Source organism: Macaca thibetana, chromosome 5, assembly GCF_024542745.1.
Source record: "Macaca thibetana thibetana isolate TM-01 chromosome 5, ASM2454274v1, whole genome shotgun sequence".
In the NCBI taxonomy this organism is placed as follows: domain Eukaryota; kingdom Metazoa; phylum Chordata; class Mammalia; order Primates; family Cercopithecidae; genus Macaca; species Macaca thibetana.
Window position 1 is genome coordinate 20,267,728 of NC_065582.1, and position 25,178 is coordinate 20,292,905.

Sequence of the window (25,178 nt, forward strand, 5' to 3'; positions counted from 1 at the left end):
TCCCATCTGAGGAGGAAAATTGATTGCCATCACATGAAGAAAGCAAAAATGATGACCAAATCCTCTCAATACTTTCTCTATTTATTTATTTATTTATTTATTTACTGAGACAGAGTCTTGCTCTGTAGCCCAGGCTGGAGCGCAGTGGCGCATCTCAGCTCACTGCAACCTCCGCCTCCTGGGTCCCGGTTCAAGCAATTCTCCTGCCTCAGCCTCCCAAGTAGCTGGGATTACAGGCACGCGCCACCATGCCCCGCTTATTTTCAGACAGGGTTTCACCATGTTGGCCAGACTGGTCTTGAACTCCTGACCTTGTGATCCACCCGGCTCGGCCTCCCAAAGTGCTGGGATTACAGGCGTAAGCCACTGCGCCTGGCCACTTTCCCTTTTTTTAACCAAAATTAACCAATTTTTCAAAGATAATTTAAGGATTGCCCACTTGTATCAGAATCTTCATGAAAGCACATACTATTGAGATAAAATGCATATAAAATGGTCAACACAGAACATCAATCCCAAACATCAGAGCCCCAAGAACAAAGCTATAAAAGAACCCAAGTTTCTAGGACACTTATCAGTGTTTTCCTTTTTTTGATTTAGGCCAGAAAAGTTAAGATACAGTGCTTTTATGAAAGTCTTAGTTGTTAATGCTTACATTAAAAGATAGGTGAAAAATCAGAAAGCAGTCCTAAAAGATTATTACAGGTGAAGCAGAAAGCGGAATGAATGAGTTGCTACGATAATATTCTGGTTAGTAGTTTTTAAAAAAAGGATGCATGAAACACTTGTGAAATATTAGCATACAACAGGAATACATAATCAGTTGTGCACTTAAGCAAACTGGGACAAGTTTCATATAGGTATGACAATTGCAGGGCAAAATAATTTCAGGCATTAATTGCTAAAGCCAGACATTTTTTATGTTATGCAGTAAGATAATTCAAATTTGTAGTCATGAAACCACTAGGACATAAAGCCAGTTAAAATGAATGCATTTGACTCTAAAAGCTGCTTATAGCATTCTAGAAACATCATACAAAAGGGACACACACATAATCTAGGTACAATTTACTAATGAGATGGCAGGACACACACTGTGACTTTGAAGATATGCAGGGTATAGCAGAAAAAGAACTAATGCTATGATCACAAATAATATACACATTACACTCTAGGTAGTGTGCCCATTAAAAAATCAATTTAACTGAAAGCAATTCTAATTGCTAAGCTCCTTTAAAATCCTTTAGGAGCTTAGATTTACCATAAGACTACCACAAGATCAGAAAACATTAAAAAAAAAAAAAAAAAAAGGGCTTGGGGGGATGGGTCAGACATTTTTAACCAGTCAGGAGTCTTCTGAGACCGGTGTATCCACTGAGGTAGACAGATTTGCCATATTCACTTTAAGAATGTCCAATAATATTCACTTATTCCACTACCAAACTGTTTACAGTTCTGAAATTGTAATGAACGATTTGATGAGAGGTGTTACTTTTGCTTACTTTCTATAAATGGGATTTTACACATATCTAAATTTATCTTACAGACATATTTTATCAGATACAAATGTAATTGGCAGCATAGTAGGATATTTTTGTTCAGCAGATATCTGGGAAAGAGAGAACTCAACAGTTCACAAGTTTCATGCTTCCTGACTTCTAAGGTGTCTAATGAGGAGATCTGATATATCTAATCACCAAGGGTTCGACGTGCTGCTTTAGTTGCTCGAGATGCTCTAATATGTTCTTCTTTGTGATGATCCCCAAGACAATCCTGAAACAGATTATTATGCTAATAACTGTGTGAGAAATTAAATTAAAAGAGGTTCCAATCATAATGATAAAGAATGAGAGAAAAAATAAAAACATGAACCATAAGAATGAGTCTCATGAACCTTAGGAAATAAAAACAAAAATGATTTAAAGTTCCAGGTTCCTTTTGCATAAATTTTACTGACTTTCAAAAGTGACATAATACTAATCTTCAATATCAGTGGGTTATTTTTCTTTTTAAATTAAAAATAATATTATGAAAGTTTGGAATGAAGATGACTACAAAGCAAAATACAAAATAAACTTAATATTGATACATAGCTATAGACCTCTGATATGTAGAGTTTCATTTACAATGTCCTTTCCTCAGAGGAAAATATTTTTCTAATTTCTATGATGTCACAACACAGCAGCTATCATCTGGATCTACCTTCACGAAAAGGTAGGAAAAGGCTGTGAGACTTTAAAAATCCCATGGATTTTACTATACTTTCAAATTCAAATTAAAGGCAATGTGCACTGAATAAATAATGCGGACCAAAAGAAGCACTCCCTAATGTTCAGGAGCTGTGACCGCCACTTCTTAAAGCAAGCTAATAAAATGTATTTATGATTAGGAATTAAAAGGACTTTCACTTTCTGCATTTTTTCCTAAATAACAATTATTTCTCATTTAGCATGTCATTGTTATCACATCAAGCAAAGTAATGGACATAAATTCTCATAATGAGGATACATGAAAATAATAAGATTGCTAATTAAAATAAAATGATGGTTACTGGTTTTATAATGGAAATTAATGTGGCAATATAAACAGTGAAAATAAAAAAAAAAAAAAAACCTTAAAAAAACTTTAATCTTTAAATTCTGGAAGCCCATCCAAAATACCCTTCAGGATGACTGGACATTTCCCTGATGATCTCATTAAGTCAACCTCCCTGTTAAACAGCCTTTGAACATTCAGACTTGAACAACGTCACCAGGAGACTTCAAAGTAGCCTGTTCCTATAGCTATGTCCAGGTGTAAAATACTTAGCTTGATGGCTGGGGTGGGAGGTGGGGGAGCAGGAGGACAGAGAATGGGAAGGACAGAAATAGTTCTCTGCTCATGTTTTCTCATTATTATGTTAAAAATAATGTATCGATCCTTAAAAGTTCTCAGAGCATGGGAGCAAGTTCCCCCTCCAAAAAAGCTCAGAAAATGCACTATATAAAATGAACATTCATTCATTCAACAGATGTTCTTCATCGACTAAACATTTGAGGTTTCTTTTTTTTAAGCCATCAATTCACTTTATTTTATTGTTGTAGTCAGGAAATGTGAAAATCTTGGCAATTAAATATAACACCAATTTAATTCTTACTCATGCTTTTCTATCCAATTATACAGAATGATTAATTTCAGTTAGTATCATCTATATTGTAAACTCCACCAAATCACAAAATATACTATGAGGAAAGTTACAAATGTATAAGGACCCAGTGGCAAATGTAGAATTTTACAAAGTAATCTCTGTATTTATAAAGTAAAAGCCCTAAAAGAGGGAGAAACCTACATTAATGGAGAAGAGTGATTCGAGCATAAGTCCAGAGTGCTACTTAGTAATTTTACAGATTGGAAGGAAAATCAGTGCAAAATGTGGCTCATATAAAAGATTATTTGCTGTTTCCTTTTGGGCTAAAAACTAATGATGTAAGAGTTAACAGGGCATAACCCAGCATTTCCAAAGCATGTTCCAAGAAACACCAATTCCCATGAGTTCTTCCATATCCTTCCCTGCAACCCAAAAATAGCTGCATTTTCAAATAAGTCTGGAAAACCAGGTATCCTATTACCCTCGCCCGCATCTGGGAATCAAAGAATATCAACGTATTATAAGTTCTGAGGAATTCCATAGTAAAGAAACCTCAATTGTATTTAATCCAATACTTCCCAAACTCAATCACAAAATGTTTTTTTCTCAGCCACTCCTATTAACATCCTGCTAATTCCACCAAGATTAACTGATTTTGAAAAATTCTAAGTTAAAAAATAAAGTGCAGAAAATCAATAGCTAATTTAAATTTTTATAATTTACAAATATCTTTCCTTTTCATCTCTCTATTCTTTTTCTCCTTGCACCTAACGTTCCAGATTTGTTCTCTCTTCCTCCAAATAACTATTTTCCACTTCTAAAAATGCAGTATAAAGTACACATCAATGATAGCTATGCAGAACTTCATGGTCTCCATTAAAAACCAGAAGATAAATCATTTCTTTTCTGGGTTTTAAATAATTTAAGTGAGAAAAAAACACCTGATTTCCTAACACACTTCAAACAAAATAAAGTCCCATGAGCCACTTCCCTAAATGATCTCTTTTCTTCCCATACAAGTATCAATTTATTTTCCTTGACAGACAGAATAAGGAAAATATGATGAAAGCAATGAAATATATTCCCTTAGAAGAAAGTCCAACCCCTTCTTTCATATGAACAGGCAGGACCAGACAAAATTTTAATTAGCTATCCACCCCTCGCCCTACACACTTCGTTATTTTTACACTTTCTTTTAAACATTTTCCTTTCTAATATCTACGCTGCCAAATACCTGGGAATTAATCAACAAACTGAAATATGAAAATTAATCCCTAAAAGTTCTGTGATCATAGTTAACCATAACTCAACAGAATAACATTTACATTTGTTAGTACACAAAAGAAAAAGCCATGCCAGGAACAGAAAACAACTTGAAGCAAATAATAGTTTGTAACAACTCAGCTTAGGTTCCAACTGAGCCACTTAATAAATAAAAGGGCTCAAGGACTAGCAAAGCTTTATGAAAAGTTACCCCATTTAGTACTGAGTTTTTAAAATTAATGAAGTTGGTGCCATTATTTATTCAAACAATGTTACACAAAGAAAAATAGTAACAGTAATAATTTATGACATACATCTCTTCTCCAATCAGTATCTGTGGTATTTAATAATTCTAAACTCCCTGCCTTTAATTAAGGGCTTTATCTCTTTAATGATTTATTTCATATTCCTGAAGTTATTTTAACTAGCACAGTGAAAAACACTAAACATAGATCTAATCCTCTAATTTCATATTTCTATTCTTAACCCAATCTAATACATTGGCCAAGAAAATGTTTTAGTAGTTTAAGAAATCACAAAGAAAGAGAATTTCTATCAGTCACTTAAGCGCAAAACAGTAGCAAGAGACTGGGTTTTCAAGTCGGGAAGACAGTTTGATTCCTTGAACCATGACTTGTTCACCACATGACTTTGGGCAAATTATCGAAGCTTTTTGAGCTTTAATTACTACATCTGTAAAGTAGGGATATAACTATCTACTTTGCAGAGGTCCCACAAAGTTAAATGAGAAAATACGAAGGTGTTCAATAAACTAATGTCCTTCCTTTTCTGTTCTGTTCTTCTCCTTTCTCTGGACAGGAGTCACGTATTCTGTCACCAATGTGTTTTCTGTAACATGTTAAAAAAAAAAAACTGCTAAGATTCTCTAAGTGTTTAGTATTTCAACCAGTTTTACGCTGTTCAGGATTAGCCATTCGGTTTATGCATAATCCAACACGCTCTGTTTTTCCTCTCTAGCCTTTCTGGTATTTGCCTTCAGATAAAACAACATTCTTAAGTTCAACAAGAAAGAATATATGGTGGAAATAAAGGGTCCTAAAGAAAGAAGTGTGGAGAAACAGATCCGAGGTCCAGGAAAAGAGCAGTGGTGATGAAGTAGTGTATTTGCCAAATTAATTCTGCGCATTAAGGTCTCCACAACCCCCATGACATCTGTCTCTTTCCTATATTCCTGTCAATGGAGAAACACTGGCAGTCCATGTGTAAAAGGTGGAAAAATAAATTATCAATGTATGCATTTTAAATACATGAGTATTTGTCTTTAGCAGTTATATAAATATAAAAGATGTGTGTATAGAGAAGGTAGACAAAAGGAAACAAAGCATTTGTTAAAGGAGATTTTTAGCTAATTTACAAATTTCATTTAATTATATATTCTTTCCTTCATTACATGATAAATCAAATACTGGCTGAAAGAGTAAATAGCAAAATATCGAGAAACTTATTGTACTAGAAATTTATATACTAAAAATGAAACATTTACAAAAATAATACAGGGTTTTGCAGTGCTCCATACAAGTTAGGTCCACTCTTCCCCTAGGAAAAGCAGCACTCTAAGCTCAACATGCTTTCATGCTGGAGATCTTTCAGCACCTCTTTTCCAACTTTGAGGGATTATTTACAAATGCCACTGTTTGGCAAAGAGCAGGCAGATGACATCTTTCTTATTCTATAGTAAATGTGAAATTTGATTGACTGATCCTGTATTTGTGCCTATACCATACGACAGACTTTGCCACCTGGGAGCTGACTCACATGCTCCCCTAATAACTATACAGATTCCACTAAAAAGGATCCTACATTCTAGCAAGTGAACGGATTCCTGTGGTACCAGACTTACCCATTGTGAGTTACAAGGCACTGCCTCAGTCCCAGCTTTCGGAAAATATCCACCACAATCTCCATTGGGGTGTGGTCTGTCACTGTAAAAGGGCTCATGTCAAGAATGCTTCGAAGCTTCAATGGCCGAGGACTTTCTGCTGGAAGAGATGGGGTGTGCTGTGCAAAACACACCCGAGAACTGCCAACAATACCTTCTTGTTTTTTCCTGGCACTTTCTGAAAAGAGAGAGGAGACCAACACCTTAAAATTGATAGATTTTTAAGTAGGCAACCTGTTTATTCAGCAATAAAAAGAAACTAATGTATCCTATGACTTCTGATCCCTTCATTTTTTCCTATCTTCTCCTTAACCAAGAAAGGAGTCAACTGAAAAGCCACTTAGCAATTTTTTATATCTGATTGAATTAGAAGTCAACAATAATATATCATCTTCATGGAAGAAAGTATTTTTTGGTAAAGTTATATCATTGTACACTTTTCTTTACTGAAGCTGTTTTCTAACTTGGGGGCTAAGGAAATGGGTTTGGAATATGGGATTTTAAAACCTGCACAAATTCTGAGCGCAGTTTATTAAAGGAATCCATCATCAAATGAAGCCTGCCTCTGCTGAATGTTACTTATTCTGCACTGGAGGTGGCACTAAAGAGAGTTTCATCCTTGCTTTGATTATGCTGCATCCTCCATCCCTATGAATTAACTGGTTCTTTTTCTTTTCTCATGTTAAAGTATAATTTTCTAGAAGAGTCATGAACGTTACAGATGAGATGAAGCTACAATTATGCACATAATGCACACAGACTGATTTTGGGGGGTTGTTTTCTTTGTAAAGGCTTTGTTAACTTCTCTCCAGTGTGCTCTGCTTCAAGTTCTTCTGTCCTGCTGCCTACTTCCACTCTACCGTTGAAAGAAAGAAAAAAAAATCTGAATGAAACTGGTGATTAAAAAAAAAAGAAAGTCCTAGACAAGAAGTGGCAAAGACAGAGAAAAGTTCAGAGATCACACCAGACGGAGAAGGAAACTCAATGAAGAGAATCTAAAAATAAAATAGTCATTCGGCTTTACGTTTCTACTTTGAGTTAGTATTAAAACTGAGTATATACAGATATGATATGTGTTATAGTGCAAATATTTTGGCCGGCCATGGTGGCTCAGGCTTATAATCCTAACACTTTGGGAGGCCGAGGCAGGAGGATCACATGCGCCCTGAAGTTCACGACAAGCCTAGGCAACATAGAGAGACCTTGTTTCTACCAAAGAAAAAAAAAAAAAAAAAAAATATTAGCTAAGCATGATGGTGGTCCCAGCAAATTGGGAGGCTGAGGTGGAAAGATCACTTGAGCCCAGAAGTTCAGGGCTGCAGTGAGCCATGATCATGCCACTGCACTCCAGCCTGGGTGACAAAGCGAGACTCTGTCTCAAAAAGAAAAATTATATTTTGAACACAAATTTTACTATAAAAAATTTAAGCCATAATAAGCATCAGTCCTAAATTGAGAAGCAGATATTACTGCAAACAATGCACTGCTTTTTACTCCTTTTGAACACTACAGCCTTCTTAACCATGTTCCAACACATTTGAGTAGGAAGGCACTAAGTAAAGCCCCAGCAACTAGTACTTACTCGACCACCTTAAAAGCATGATCAGGCCGGGTGCAGGAGCTCACGTCTGTAATCCCAGCACTTTGGGAGGCCAAGGTGGGCGCATCAACGGAGGTCAGGAGATCAAGACCAGCCTGGCCAATGTGGTGAAACCCTGTCTCTACTAAAAATACAAAATTAGCTGGCATGGTGGTGCATGCCTGTAATCCCAGCTGAGGTAGGAGAATCGCTTGAACCCGGGAGGTGGAGGTTGCAGCGAGCCGACGCCGCGCCATTGCACTCCAGCCCGGGCAACAAGAGTGAAACTCTGTCTCAAAAAAAAAAAAAGGATCATGGCATAGAAAAGAAGTCCATTAGCAACTGACATAAATGATTTTTGAAAAATACCCATTAAGTTGCTTTAAGCTCATAACAGTCTAACAACTGAATGGTGTCTGACAACTGAATAGTGGAGTGTAAAACTACTAGAAGTATCATTAATAGATTCACAAAATAAGACGTAAAGTATGACATCAATAGTATAAAATGTGGATGGGGGAGTAAAACTCTATAATTTTTGTATGCAACTTTAGTTGTCACAAGAAATATATAGTCAAATTCAGAATGCTCTAAAACTACAATGGGGTTTGTAAATCATTTCTAACTCTAGTATAAAAGTTGAAAGACAAAAGAATTAAAAGAACTACAGCAGGCCAGGTACAGTGGCACGTGTCTGTAATCCCAGCTGCTCCAGAGGTTGAGGAGAGGGGACTGCTGAAGCCCAGGAGTTCGAGTCTACCCTAGGCAACACGCAAGACCTCATCTCTAAAAAAATAATAACTATAGCTAAAATAATTCATTAATAGATATACAACATAAAAAGATATGAAGTGTGATATTAAATAGAGTAACGTTCTGAATTAAAACTAACCTCAATTATCAATCTTAAACACCGACAAAGTAACAAACATTATATCGTCAATGAAATTATACTGATTTAAACATTTAATAACAAAATACGTAATTTTAGAAATTTTTAAAAAATTATTTAATGGAAAGTTTCTCCTACATACAAAGTACCAGAAGTGAACATTCAATCTCTTTGACTTAAATTTGTCATTTAAAAAATAACACTTTTCGCCAGGTGTGGTGGCTCACACTTGTAATCCCAGCACTTCAGGAGGCTGAGGCAGGTAGATCGTTTGAGTCCAGGAGCTTGAGACCATCCTGGGCAACATGGCAAAACCTTGTCTATACAAGAAATACAAAATTTAGCCAGTCATGGTGGTGCGTGCCTGTAGTCCTCGCTAATCAGGAGAGTGAAGTGGGAGGATCACCTGATGCCGGGGAAGTCGAGGCTGAAGTGAGCCAAGATCGTGCCACTGCATTCTGGCCTGAGAAACAGGGTGAGATGCTGTCTCAAAAACATAAATTACTTTTAATCTTTCATTTCATTTGGAAATTGTTAAGGAGAGGGATTTTAGATACTCTCCCCACACAAAAAAAATCTGAGTTAATTAGCCTGATTTAATCATTCCACAATATACACATGACATAAACATACAATTTTTATCAATTAAAAATAAATAAAATGTAAAACACAAGTATTACTTTTACATAAATACAGTTTTTTCGTGTGTTTGTTTTTAGAGACAGGGTCTCACTCTGGACTCTAGGGTCCCAGGGATCCTCCTGCATCAGCGTTCCCGGTAGCTAGGACTACAGGTGGCATCACCACACTCAGCCAATTTTTTTTTTTTGGTAGAGACCGAGGTCTTGCTATGTTACCCAAGCTGGGCTTGATCTCCTAGTGCCAAACAAACCTCCCACCCTGGCCTCCCATTTAAAAATATTTTTGATGCTATTCATTCAAGGGCCTTTGAAATAAAGAACATTACAATTTTCATTTTCTTCATTTTTAAAAGAATATTTTTGGTGCTGTTCATTCAAGGGCCTCTGAAACAAAGAACAACATTAGTTTTTATTTTCTGATATAATTCAGGCTTTTTTTTTTTTTTTTTTTTTTGAGACAGGGTCTTGCTCTGTCACCCAGGCTGGAGTGCAGTGGTGCGATCTTGGCTCACTGCAACCTCCGCCTGCCAGGTTCAAGTGATTCTCCTGCCTCAGCCTCCCAAGTAGCTGGAATTACAGGCATGCACCACCACACTCATGTATTTTTTTGGATTTTAGTAGTAGAGGTAGGATTTCACCACGTTGGTCAGGCTGGTCTCAAACTCCTGGCCTCAAGTGATCCACCTGCTTCAGCTTCCCAAAGTGCTGGGATCACAAGCATGAGCCAACACACATGGCCTCAGACATTTGTTTTAAAAGTATCAGCATTCCTGTTGTAATGGCCCTAAGTAATCTGAAACATCTCATTTGGATCTAATATTTTACAACATTCTGCTTTAGTATGAAACAGGGAATCGATCTAGTTTAGCATATTTCAACCATCTTATTTTATGAGACAGCATGGAAATTTTTTTGTCCTTCAATAAAATATTTATCATTATATAAATTATATGTATTATATAACTATATATAATACATACATTTTTAATTTATATAGAGACCTGTACACTAGGTTTTCTATATATAACCTATATATAATGTGATTATGTTAATATTTATATAATTATATAATTTATATATAATTATATAAAATATTTACATACATAATTTTCACATATAGATATGTACTTTTAATATATAGAGAATAAATATATCTCTCCCATATAAAAATTACATATATAAACATATGTAATTTTAAATTTTTATATATATATATAAAACGTAGTATACAGGCCTGTTTTTCCCAGTTAAAAATTAAACTGGGAAAAATTACAGTTAAAAATTAAAACTTTACAAAAACATACATGGGTAAAACATTTAAGGTGTGCTTAAAAAGTCATGTGACTAACATTTCTGATGACATGGCTTGACACCTCACCTACAGAAAGTACCCTCATTCCCTTAAACCAACATTATCTCCTATCTCAATATTCTCTCTCTCAAGACAGTGATGAAACTTTAAAAAATACATCCACACAATCAGTGGGATAATGAATAGTTCTTAATTTCCACACTTTAAAAACCTGCCTGGCCTTTTCCCCCTAAATTTCTATGTAAATACTGAAATTCTGACCTCCTTTTTCTTTTCTTTGGCTGGCTACTAGTAAAAACTAGAGAATGGGAATCTTAAACAATGATATTATTTTCTGACTAGATCTAGCCATGGTAATGGCTAAAAAACTAAAATGCTTGAATGGAGCCAAGCATGACAAAATACTTTGTCATCAGCGCTGGCAACTACTATTGTATTAGCTAAATAAAATTTAGAATGATGGGATTGCTAGGCCTTGAAAAATCCTTCCAAAGCTGTAGCCTGTTCCCAAACCAAACAAGCTGTTCTCTGTAGGACCTTTTTTCTTTTTCTTTCTTTTCTCTCTCTCTGCCTAATGGTTCTTACAAATTAAAGACTTTCCAGTTTGATTTGAGAAACACTCCCCCATATACACTGTCTGGTTGTGTGCCATTCAAATGGCACAAAAATTATTTCTAAATCCTTTTGCAATGGCCACAGGGGTAAGCTGGAAGGGAGATGATATGCTCACAGGAATGACCTTTCAGACAGACCAAAGGCTTGACACTTCCATTCAGGGTCAGTACTAAAAACTGGGGAGTAACAAAGCAATGGCTTGATGTACCTATCCTCAGTCACTTTTTAGCGGTTGGAGGAAGAGATATAAGATTGCACCAAAAAAAAATTAAGTCTTAATGGCCTCCTCATCAATACTGCAAGACTATAAGGTAAAGAGAAAAACAAATTTTAGAGAAATACAACTCTAGAAAATTTATCTCCAAGAAATATACCATGGCTAATACCTTTAACTAGTACTTTCAGGAAATTCTGCATAAAACACAACAGGACTGATACATTATACTTTTTCAACCTGGCATTTGATCAGAAATAAAAATCTCAGTGATAGTCACTTTAAATCATTTATTATAAATTAATATTATAATCCTAACTCCGAAGACTGATAAAGCAAAACAGCGTTAAAAAAAGAGACTGATGAAGATGAGATTTTCAATAACTTGTATTCCAATAAGCCAACTTTATTAAATACAAGAATGTATTTGACTGAATGCATTTAGCTAAGGTCTTACATTACATGCTATTTTGAATAACCAAGATCAACTATCAAGGCTTATGGGAGTGGGAAAAGAATCTGACTCCAATTTCTGGTACAATGCCAGATCAAAAGATAAAACTGTATTTAGCAGAAAACCATCCACTGAAGCATACCTTCCTTTCCTAAAGAACAGAAGATTTTAAGGGACATAAAATAACGTCCCTTGCCCCCACAAATCCAACCCATTAAATGTTATTGCTTATTGCTTTCCTTTCTTCCAGAAATCCAGCTCATATATACATATATACATTTTTGAAAGGGTACCTATTGCAATTGTCAGGTCTCTTCTGAGGGCAAATCCCACTAATCTCTGAGATTCTTTTGACATTATGACAGGAAATCCATTGTAGCTGGTTTCATTAATCATGTTTTCTATATCATCCACTGTCATATTGTCCTGTGTCAGGACAGCTAAGGGAGGATCGTTCCTTCGAGGTCTCATGACGTCAGCAGCCAGGGTGGTGTGAGTGAATTCTTCTTTTGCATCCAAGAAAGGGTATCCATTTAATCGGATGTGCGCTTCATAAATGCCTTCCCTGCCAAAGGCATCTCCAACCCATTTACTGGTCATGACTGCAGCCATAAGGGGAACAATATATTCCAAGCCTCCAGTGAGCTCAAAAACAATAACCACCAGGGAGACAGTCATTCTTGTCACACCACCTGAAAAAAGCAAGCACCCACTGGTCAGGAAGGACAGGATCCTCACCTTTACATTTTATTAGAACTTTTGCAGTAGGCAGTTAAAACCAAATGGCAAATATAACTCAGGGAAAAGCATATCGTCTAAAACTGCTACTCCTCTTTTAGGACAATAATCACTACTTTTAATAAAATCTAGAGAAACACCAATTTTCTTTGTTTATAACAGAGAAGACTATTAAAATAACATTTTAAAAACCTGTTTATTTCACATTTTAAAAAATCAAAGTTTATCAACTAAAACAATTTTGCCATTTTCGTTTACTGCCATAGCAAAGACATAATTTAAGCCTTATACAAGCTTATTATTCTAATTATTAAGGAATTTGGTAAAGGACATCATGGTTTTCTTTGCTACAATCTACAAATTAAACTCATATATGGGTAGAATGTTAATATAATAAATTTCTCCTCTAAATTTTTTTCAAAAAGAGTAAAATACTTTGATGCCTTTGATTTACATTAACAATGCAAGTAATATCCACCCACAGAAAACTATTTGGGCCAGGCACAGTGGCTCATGCCTGTAATCTCAGCACTTTGGGAGGCCGAGGCAGGAAGATCACTTAAGTCCAGGAGTTTGAGATCAGCCTGGGCAATACAGTGAGACCCTGTCTCTACAAAAATAAAAACTAAAAAAAGTAGCCAGGCATGCTGGTGTATGGTCTGTGGTCCCAGCTACTTGGACGCTGAGGTGGAAGGCTCGTTTGGGCCAGGGGCTTGAGGCCGCAGTGAGCTGTGTTCACACTACCTATGGGATTCTCACTGTTATCAACTCAGTCCAAGCCCTCATGACTATTCCTTTTTTACTTTGTATTTTTTAAGATTTGGGGTCTCACTCAGTTGCCCAGGCTGGTCTCAAACTCCTGGGGTCCCATGATCCTCCCACCTCAGCCGCTCCAGTAGCTGGCATTACACACATATGCCATCATGCCTGCTATTCCTTAATTATAATACCATTTTCTCTGACCTCCTTGACTCCAGGCCCCATTACCACTGTATAAGCCATGTTCCCTGGCTAATCTTTCCTAAGTACTACTTTTATTGTATTGCTCTTTTGCTCAAAAACCTACCAGGGCTTGTCAGTTCATACTGTATTAAGCTCAAGCTCTTCCCTTTGTTTTTTACCTAAAAATAGAAAGGAGACAGATCCTACCATATATTACATACCTACCCTATGCCAGGCATGTCCTAATCAGTTTACAAAGACTTGTTTTTCAAACTAGGCACTTATTTCACCAGGCACTATTATAACAGCTTTACATGCATTTTATCTCATGTAATCCTCAAAACAATCCTAGCAGATCACCAGCTGTTATTCCTTTTTATATACAGAAAATTAAAACTTCAAGAAGGAACTTTCTCAAAGTCATCAAACTAAAAATGACAAAGCTAGGACTGCCACAAATCTGACCAACTTCAAATATAAAATCATCCTGACATTAATCAGGTTTCTTGTCTTTTCATAATCCGTTCCTTCTCACCAATCCAACTTCATTTCCCAAAAGTACCCAAAATGTACTCTCTACTTAGAGTCAATTTCTTCAAAGCCTTATGAATACAAAATTTATTCCCATCCTAGTTCGTCTTCACATTATAATCTTCAACAAACTCACCTTTTCCTTAAATTCTGCTAATCTTTCAAATAAAGCTCATGCCTATTCTTTCTGAAGTACTTCAGCTCTTTCTTCCCCTATATTCCTATCATACTTAGACTCTTTTAAACTTGTATATATTTGTTAATATTCCTCACTATTGTATTCTCAGTGTTCATCTTGTCTCCTCAACTTGATTAGAGTTGAGATTGGGTCCATGTTCTTTTTGTATTACTCACTGTATCTAGCATAATGCTAAAAAAAAGTGGCCACTTAATAAATACTTGCTAATTCGGTGAAAATGATTCTGTCCTTCCCTTTTAATTGATAATACATTTTAAAAGATCAATAATCACATAATTTTTATTCATTAAACAAAACTGGTCAAAATGGCAACTATTATTTAATATTATAACCAAAGTTTAGCTGACATTTTAAATATGAAAAGCAATAACTATTTTTTCCTGCCCCAACAGACATTGAATAGACTCAAGTATTTAATGTAGGTATTTTGCTTTTCTTCTCATTAAAATGAACAGTTACCTCTTCTCATTTTGTAATGTACAGCTTAGATGATGGAGCATGGGTAAATACATCTGTTACTAAGGCTAACACTAAATCATTTCAGAACCAAAGTCAAGCTACTCTGAAACTTTGTTGCAATGCTAATCTTAGGTATCAAGCTATAGTTGCTAAAGGTAAGCCAAGATCCTTAACAATGAAAAGAATCAAAGACCTCTTTGGTCAGGATTCAAATTAAGCTTATGTTGTACTTAGATGGCTTCTGCCATAAAGTATTAAGTTATATTACAATATGTTAATTCCAGTAAATTCTTGTATTAACAAATGTTGTAAGACAGAAAACCGGTACTGAATAATACCCTAATAGTACTACTGTTTCTTATCTGTTAAAACATTTCCTCCCTGCACCCTCCTTTACTCAACCAATCTGCCCACCAATTAAGCAAGAATGTGTCCCACTTTGTCTTGGCTCTCTCAAACTAGCAAACATCCACACACAGGCAGACACAGCCATATTACCTAAGCATGCAGCAGCACCAACCATGGCATAAAGGCCAGGTGTAATGCAATCGGCCCCAACCTCACACCACTCCTTAAAGATAAACCAGTCATGGTGATAGTAGGCAAGCTGCTCCACCGCAATCCCCACAATCCTTCCTGCGATCGCTCCAATGGCCATGCTGGGGATGAACAAGCCTGATGGAACCTATAACAAGAACAGAACTTTTAATGGGGCAGAGATCCTCTACTCACATGCTTGAAACTTATATTCCATGCATTTGTTTCTAACATTTTTGATTCTATTCACATTAATACAGCAAAATCCTAGTACAAATAAAACTATAGCAAAATCTTGTACCTTAACAATCCCATGAATTCAGTTACAAAATAAACCACATTCTTTAGGCCAAAGAGAAAACAACTCAAGGGTTATTTCCTTTAGCTCAAGGGTGCCCTAATGTCAGTCCCTAACAAAATTTTCATTAGTCCATGGTGAAATGGAAAAAAAAAAAAAAAGGACAATATTCTGAATACAATACTGGGTGACAGGTGCAATAAAATCTCAGAATTCACCATTATAGAATTCATCCGTGTAACCAAAGACCACTTGTTAACCCCAAAGCTACTGAAATTAAAAAATATGTATTTTTAAATGGACAATATGAAGTATTTTTCATAAAACTCAACTGATTCAGTTTTAAGCACTGTCTTTTACTTCAAGATTATGTGATTATGTCCTCCTACATATTTACGAATGATGAAAATGGTAGGTGCTATTCATCTTCAGTGGTACAATGCTAAGTGGACAGACTTACCAGAGTTGCCCAATATTTTGACTGATATAGACATACCTTGTTTTATTATGCTTTGTGTTATTGTGCTTCACACATGTTGTGGTTTTTACAAATTGGAGATTTCTGACATCCCTGCATTAAGCTAGTCCATCAGCATGTGCTCGCTTCTGTCTCTGTATCACATTTTGCTAATTCTCTCAATACTTTGAAATTTTTCACTATTATTATGTTACAGTGCTCTGTGATTAATGATCTTTGATGTTATTGTTACAACTGTTTTACTGCACCATGAACCATGCCCATAGAAGAAAGTGAATTTAATGTGTTGTATGTGGTCTGACTGTTCCACTAACTGGCTGTTCCCCTGTCTCTCTTTCTCTCCTCAGGCTTCCCTATTCCCTGAGACCCAGTGATATTGAAATCAGTTCAACTAAGAACCCTACAATGGTCTCTAAGTATTCAACTGAAAGCAGAAGTCACGTCTCTCGGCTGAGCGTGGTGGCTCAAGCCTGTAATTCCAGCACTTTGGGAGGCTGAGGTGGGTGGATCACTTGAGGCCAGGAGTTCAAGACCAGCCTGGCCAACATGAGAAAACCCCATCTCTACTAAAAATACAAAACTTAGCCAGACCTCGTAGTGCACACCTGTAGTCCCAGCTACTCGTGAGACTGAGGCAGGAGAATCGCTTGAACTTAGCAGGCAGAGGCTGCAGTGAGCTTAAATGGCGCTACTGCATTCCAGCCTGAGCAACAGAGCAAGACTCTGTCTCAAAAAAAAGTCACGTCTCTCACTTTATATCAACAGCTAAAAATGGCCAGGTATTGTGGCTCACACCTGTAATCTCCATCCTTTGGGAGGCCAAGACAGAAGGATCACTTGAGGTTAGGAGTTAGAGACTAGCCTGGGCAACACAGTAAGACCCATCTCTACAAAAAAAAAAACCAAAAAACAAAAATAGGCTGGTGTGGTGGTGCATGCCTGTAGTCCCAGCCACTCACAAGGCTGAGTCGGCAGGATCACTTGAGCCCAGGAGTTCAAGGCTACAGTGAGCAATGAGCACTCCAGCCTGGGTGACAAAATGAGATCCTGTCTCAAAGAAATAAATAAGTGGCCGGGCAAGGTGGCGGGCGCCTGTAGTCCCAGCTACTCGGGAAGCTGAGGCAGGAGAATGGCGTAAACCCGGGAGGCGGAGCTTGCAGTGAGCTGAGATCCGGCCACTGCACTCCAGCCTGGGCGACAGAGAGAGACTCTGTCTCAAGGAAAAAAAAAAAAAAATAAGAAAGCTAAAAATAATTAAGCTTAGTGAAGAAGGCATGTTGAAAGCTGAGGGGGGGCCAAAATCTCAGCCTCTAGCCACAGTCAGCCAAGTCATGAATTCAAAAGAAAAGTTCTTGAATTAAATTACAAGTGCTATTTCAGTGAACACATAATGATTTAAAAAAAGTAAAATGGCCTTATTATTGATATGAAGAAAGTCTTGAGTGGTCTAGACAGAAGATCAAACCAGCCACGATATTCCCTTAAATCAAAACCTAATCCAGAGCAAGGTCCTCACTTTCTTCAAGCCTATCAGGGGTTAAAGAGGTGAGGAAGCTACAGAAGAAAAACTGGGAGCTCGCAGAGGTTGGTTCATGAGGTTTAAGGAAAGAAGCTGTCTCTGCGACATAAAATAAAAAGTGTGAGGTGGGGAGGCCGAGGCGGGCGGATCACGAGGTCAGGAGATCGAGACCATCCTGGCTAACACGGTGAAACCCCGTCTCTACTAAAAATACAAAAAAATTAGCTGGGTGTGGTGGCGGGCGCCTGTAGTCCCAGCTACTCGGGAGGCTGAGGCAGGAGAATGGCATGAACCTGGGAGGCGGAGCTTGCAGTGAGCTGAGATCGTGTCACTGCACTCCAGCCTGGGCGACAGAGCGAGACTCCATCTCAAAAAAAAAAAAAAGTGTAAGGTGAAGCAGCAAGTGCCGATGTAGAAGCTGTAGCAGGTGATATAGAAGATCTAGCTGAGGTTGTTGATGAAGGTGGCCACATTAAACAACAGATTTTCAACATAGATGAAACAGCCTTTATGGAAGAAGATGTTATCTAGGACTTCCACAGCTAGAGAGGAAAAGCCAGTGCTTGGTTTCAAAGCTTCAACGGACAGCCTGACTCTCTTGTTAGGGGCTAATGCAGTTGGTGGCTTTACGTTGAAGCCAGTGCTAGTTTGCCATTCTGAAAATTCTAGTGCCCTTAAAAATTATGCTAATCTACTCTCTCTGTGCTCTATAGATGGAACAACAAAGCCTGGATAACAGTGTATCTGTTTACAGCATGGTTTACTGACTATTTTAAGCCCACTGTTGAGACCTACTGCTCAGACAAAAAGATTTCTTTTAAAATATTACTCATCACCAATAATGCACCTGGTATCCCAAGAGCTCTGATGGAGATGTACAAGGAGATTCATGTTGTTTTAAGGACTAATTTTGACTTTTAAGTTTTACTGAAGAAATGCATTTCCTATGGCTACAGCTACCATAGATAGTGCTTTTGTTACAGCAGGTAGCTAGTCAGGCATGAGCTAAGCAGGAGAGGGATCCCCCCAACCTCACCAGGAATGTCAGGCAACCATCAGCGGATGATAGTCAGATAGCTCTCATGCTGTCTCTCTAAAATAATAATTGGTTGCAGCCAGTGTCAGGGAAAGGCAGTCTTCCAATAGATAGAAACACCTGAAACTAGCTATCAGCAGCTTTCTGATAAGATCCCAGGAGTTGGGTGAGTGGGCTCAGGCACGCACATTTACAGGCAAAATCGCGGAGTTTAACTGAAATACAACCTCCTAGGGACATTCGGCCACTAAGCGACAAACACCTTAGGTAAGCATGCATACAACTCCAGTAAATACACTTCGCACACTCCCCTCCCAAGTGCCAGTAGGCTACTGCGCATGTGGGCAGCTCACCCCGAAAGAACAATCAATGGAATAGGGATGAGAGATGTCGGAAGTATGCCAACATATAAAACCCTGAGTCCAAAGCCAAAGGGGCCCTTGTCTTCCAAGATGCCCGCTTGGCCCTCTTTCAAGTGTATTTTAACTTCTTTTCATTCCCACGCTAAAGCTTTTTCATAAACCTTCATTCCTGCTCTAAAACTTGCCTCAGTCTGTTTTTCTGCCTTATGTCCCTCAGTAGAATTCTTTCCTCTGAGAAGGCAAGTGTTGAGGTTGCTGAAGATCTGTATGGATTCGCCCCTGATAACTTGGAAACCCACTACGGGTAATTTCTTGGATGGATCTGGGCAAAGTAAATTGAAAACGTTCAAAAAAGTATTCACCATTCTAGATGCCATCCAGAACATTTATGTTTCATGGGAGGAGGTCAAAATATTAATATTAATGGGAGTTTGGAAGAAATTGATGATTCCAGCTCTCATGAATGACTTTGAGGGGTTCAAGACTTCAGTTGAGGAAGTAACCACAGAGTGGTGGAAACAGCAAGAGAACTAGAATGATAAGTGTGGACTAAAGATGTGACTGAAGTGCTAGAATCTCATTAAAAAAACTTAAATGTATAAGGAGTTACTTATTATGGATGAGCAAAGAAAGTGGTTTCTTGAGGTGGAACCCACTCCTGGTAAAGATGTTGTGAACACTCGGTTAAAAGGACAAAAGATTTTGAATTTTCCATGAACTTACTTGATAAAGCTTACAGTAGCAGGATTTGAGAGAATAACTCTAATTTTGAAAAGAAGTTCTACTGTAGGTAAAATGGTATCAAACAGCATCACATGCTACAGATAAATCTTTCATGAAAGGAAGTGTCAATCAATGTGGCAAATTTCACTGTTATCTTAAGAATTGCTACAGCCAGTCCTACCTCCAGCAAGCACCAATATCAAGGCAAGACTCTATAGAAGCAAAACAGATTACAACTCACTGAAGACTCAGATTACTACTAGTACTTCTTAGCAATCAAGTATTTTTAAATTAAAGTGCTACTTTTTTAAAAGACATAATGCTATTGTACACATAACGGACAACAACATAGTGTAAACAGAACTTTTATACGCACTAAGAAGCTAAGACTTTCATGTGCCTCGCTTTATTATGATATTCACTTTATTGTGGTGCTCTGAACTGAACCTGTATCTGTCAGGCAACTCTATTTATATGAATCAATTAAAAAGATAACATTTATTGATTAAATTTAATGAGGATAATAAATAGGGATAAGAAGCACCATAAGTAAGATTATTTAAAGACTACTGAAAGAGGCTAGGTTCGGTGGCTCACGCCTATAATCCCAGCACTTTCGGAGGCCAAGGCCTCCCAAAGGATCACCTGAGGCCAGGAGTACCAGACCAGCCTGGCCAACATGACGAAACCACATCTCTACTAAAAATACAAAAATCAGCTGGGCGTGATGGCACACACCTGTAATCCCAGCTACTTGGGAGGCTGAGGCAGGAGAATCACTTGAACCTGGGAGGCGGAGGTTGCAGTGAGCCAAGACTGCAACACTGCCCTCTAGTCTGGGCGAAAAGGTGAGATCCTGTCTCAAAAAAAAAAAAAAAAATACGGAAAGAGTAATAAACTACTCTGAATATGAAATGAGCCAAACTCAAAATGATGGCATTTTTGAGTCTATTAGGATCATTAAAACGATACACAATAGAAAAAAATCAAAGTGTGTTTTACACTCTCTTGCCAGGTATGATCCTTCAGCCAGAGCTGAGTCAAAGGTGGGACTTAACAAAGGCCTGCCAACTGCCTCCAGCTTCCTGTAGTTCAATTGACTGTGAGAAAGTTGGGATTTACCCAACACTTACTTACGGTACAAAAAAGAGCTTTAACAGCTCTTTTAACTTGATTCCCTAAGAAAAAAGGTAAAACTTTAAGGTTTTTCTATCATTATTGTTATTATTATTTTCTACTTATTATTTTTTGAGACAGTGTCTCACCCTGTCACCTGGGCTGGAGTGCAGTGGCATGAACTTGGCTCACTGCAACCTCCGCCTCCTGGGCTGAAGTGATTTTCCTGCTTCAGCCTCCCAAGTAGCTGGGATTACAGGCACCTGCCACCACGCCTGGCTAATTTTTGTATTTTTAGTAGAGACGGGGTTTCACTGTGTTAGCCGGGATAGTCTCGATCTCCTAACATCATGATCTGCCTGCCTCGGCCTCCCAAAGTGCTGGGATTACAGGTGCGAGCCACTGTGCCTGGCCAGGCTTTTCTATTTTTTAACTCTTGATACTCAGTGGACTACAGACTTAGGACAAGAGAAAAGAGACCTAAAAACTAATACCACTCTAATTTTGTAGAAACAAAGCTGTTATTCCACATTAATTTACATCTGTAAAAGCATATTATCACTAGCAAATACTATTACATGAAGTACAGGGGGCAGTAATTTAAAGAACAAGAATAAGCTGATATGTGCTTCCCCATATATATCACTGATAGTCATATAAGAAATTATATTTACTGATGGACCATTAATCAACAAATTTTGTTATTTTATAAATCCAAAAGAAGCAATGTCCCAGGGCATAAGGCCCAGCTGCCCTAAGTTCTTGACGGAAAAAGGCATGTATTGATAGATCTAGTAATTCAACTGAGTCTGCAGTGTCCTTTCAAGCTAACACCCAATACTGCTATGCAGCAGAATAACGGCTCCTCAAAGATGTCCACAACTTAATTTCCAGAACCTGTGATTACATTACGTTGCATGGCAAAGAGGAATTAAGGTTGCAGAAAGAAAGTTTCAAAGCAGCTGACTTTAAAAAAGGAGATTATTTTCTGATTTATCTGGGTGGGCCTAAAGTAATCACAAAGGTTTTTCAAATGTGGAAGGGAGATTTAGCAGAGTTTGTGTCAGAGTGATGAGACAAGAGAAAGACTTGACCAGCCATTGCTGGCTTTGAAGATGCAAACAGAGGGCCAGGAGTCAAGGAATGCTGACAGCTTCTAATAGCCAGAAAAGGCAAAAAACAGACTCTCTCCTACAGCCTCCAGAATGCCCTATGAACACCTTAATTTTAGCACAGTGAGATCCATTTCAGACTTTTGATCTGCAGAACTGTAAGATAATAAATTTGTATGGCTTTTAAGCCATTAAGTTGTGGTAATTTATTACAGCAGCAATAGGAAACTAATAAAAGTGGTTTTAAAACATGATCATGAATGCTCTGACACTTGTCCCAGTAAGTATATGTCCCTCCTCTGAATGTGGGTGGGCCTCTGTGACTGCCTCAATGAATAGAATAAAGCAAGTCATGCTGCAAGACTTCTTTGGCTACATTAAAAACAGCCCTCTTGGGAATCCTGAGCTACGATACAAGAAATCTAATTCCCTGAGGCCACCACCTTAGAAAAACCACAGAGAGGAAAAAGAAAGCTAGAGAAAGAGAGAGAGAGAGAGAGCGCGGGAGTGAGCATAAGAGAGAGAGTACGCATGATTGATCCCAGGAGCCCAGGTGTATGAATCTTTTCAGCCTAGTCATGAATGAAGACGTCTTTGAACTATACTCAATAATAATTTAATTGTACACTCAAAAATAATTAACAGTATAATTGGATTGTTTGTAACACAAGGGATAAATGCTTGAGGTGATGGATACTCCATTTACTCTGAGATTATTATGCACTGCATGCCCCTCTCAAAAGATTTCATGTACCCCAAAACTATATATAGCTACTGTGTACCCACAAAAAGTTTTTTAAAAAGGAAATGAAAGAAGCTTTGAGATGATGAGCCCTCGCCATGTCTAATAACAACTATATGAAACACCACAAGCAAAAAATGCCCAGTTGAGCCCTTCCCAAGTCGTTGACCCAATATTAAGAACAAAATAAGTAGTTACCTTAAGCTGCTAAGGTTTGGGGGCAATTTGTTAAATAGCAACAAATAACATGGTCAACAACATATGCTAAGGAATTATCTTTTTCATTACTTAAAATTAAACTCAAAAGATAAGTACTTTTTTCAGTCACTTATGAAACAACAACCTCTCTCATTTCACATACAAGTTTTGAACATGGCATGATTACCCAAATATCACCTTACATTAGCACTTACCTTGATGCCAAAAGTGAATACTGTCATTATGATTTTAAATATGAGTGCCAGGCATAACTGCCATATAGCTGAATATACTCCAATGCCTGCTGGACGATCAGGAATATCATCGACAATTTTACTGGCATTCATGTCATTTCTGTAGTCACAAAGAGAAGAGGATTCCAGGGGACCACAGTCTGTAAAAAGCTCTTTGATCAGTTCACTGGTGTTTAGCCTAGTGTATGGATTAGGGAAGGCTATCACAGCAGTAATGGCTGCAACAATAATGACTTCCAGAACGGGATACTTTCCAAATTTGGTGGACTTGCGTCGACGACACCAGGCAATATTTGCCCTAATGAAAAAGGCTCCCCAAAGCCCTCCAAATACCCCTAGGAGAATAAAAGGAAACAGTTCAAAAAGGTACCATGGTGTATGATACTCCACATAAAAAAGGACCAGACGGCTGTTACCAAATGGATTGATGGACCTCAAAACAAATGCAGCCACTAAAGCAGCAAAAAATGATCTCCATAAAGTTTTGAGTGGAAAATAATAGCTAACCTAAAAAAAAGAAAAGGAAAAGAAAAATTAATGCTATAATTTTATAAGATGTTTCTGATATATTATAACTTGAATGGTAAATATCCTAGCTCTAAATTTTGCTGTAGTTATAACTTACATGTAATGGATTTTACGGTAATAAGAAAAATTGATGTTATTATTATTTTTGGAGATGGTGATCATCATTACAAATTCACAGTATCAACTGATCATGAATGTCCAATAAATATTTAGAATACCTAGCCCTGTTTTATTTTCAAAATGAGTTTCACATTCAATTCAATCATGGTAGTTAAAAATAAATGTACCATCACCAACTCCTGTTAGCTTATAATGCATTTAATTTGCCTCTTCTACATTAAAAAAAGAAAAAAGAATACAAACAACTAGAGAAAAAAGTAAATTTAAAAACATTCTTGAACTAAAAGAGCTAAATTCATAGAAGTCGAGAGTAGAATAGGGGTTACCGGGGCTGGGGGTTGGGGAAGTGAACAGGGAAAGGGGAGAGGTTAGTCAATGGTATGAACTTACAGAGGACGAATAAGTTCTGGTGTTCTATTTAACAGTAAAGTGACTACAGTTAATAATATGTATTATATATTTCAAAATAGCTAAAAGAGAGGATTGTAAATGTTCTCACAACCACAAGGACATAATAAATATCTGAGGGATTTGCTAATCACTCTGATTTGAATATTCCACAATGTATACATGTATAGACACATTAAATTATTACCCCATAAACATAAACAATTATTATTTGTCAAAAAAATACTTAAAAAAAATTCCTGGTTACATTTTTATGTGAAAAGAAAACAAAAACAAAATAATCCACTGAAGTGACTAAAATTATTTCCTTAAACAGCAGTAACTGTATCAGAAATAATCACATGGGAAAAACTTTAAAACACAACGTAGGACTTGATTAAAATTTTTTAAACAAAAACTGCTTGGGAAGCTGAGGCAGGAGAATCATTTGAACCCGGGAGGCGGAGGTTGCAGCGAGCCAAGATCGTGCTATTGCACTCCAGCCTGGGCAACAAGAGCGAAACTCCATCTCAACAACAACAACAAAAAAACAAAACACACACACACACACACACACACACACACACACGCACACACACACACAAACAGCCTGGCCAACATGGTGAAACCCCATCTCTGCTAAAAATACAGAAATTAGCCAATGGACATAGATTGTTTCACGTGTCCTCTATTAAGTCAAATTCACAACTTCTTACTTTTAAATACGTCAACAAAGTAAAGTTAGATTTTAAATAATTACTAATATTTATACATAAATAAATTAAAACAAACGTTTCCTCCAGGTATGGAGCATGAATAACATTTACTTTTTATGTAAGAATTAGTGGAAAACGACTTTAGAAAACTAAATTTGAAAACAAAGTCTTTACCTATTACATCAC

The 25,178-nt window shown here is 37.3% G+C and overlaps 1 protein-coding gene across 6 annotated transcripts in view; it reads right to left on the minus strand.

Moving 5' to 3' along the window:
• Positions 1-25,178, minus strand: part of CLCN3 (chloride voltage-gated channel 3) — a 109,446-nt gene that overhangs the window by 3,621 nt on the left and 80,647 nt on the right. For 4 of the 6 annotated variants that reach the window (XM_050791730.1, XM_050791729.1, XM_050791731.1 and 1 more), the window contains 5 exons: positions 23,203-23,748; positions 15,365-15,551; positions 12,291-12,689; positions 6,252-6,468; positions 1,698-1,773 (listed from right to left, as the gene is read on the minus strand). In XM_050791730.1, coding sequence (XP_050647687.1) covers positions 1,698-1,773; positions 6,252-6,468; positions 12,291-12,689; positions 15,365-15,551; positions 23,203-23,748 — 1,425 coding nt within the window. The remainder of the gene's footprint in view (positions 1-1,697; positions 1,774-6,251; positions 6,469-12,290; positions 12,690-15,364; positions 15,552-23,202; positions 23,749-25,178) is intronic. The other 2 variants (XM_050791733.1, XM_050791734.1) reach the window with 1 other exon arrangement.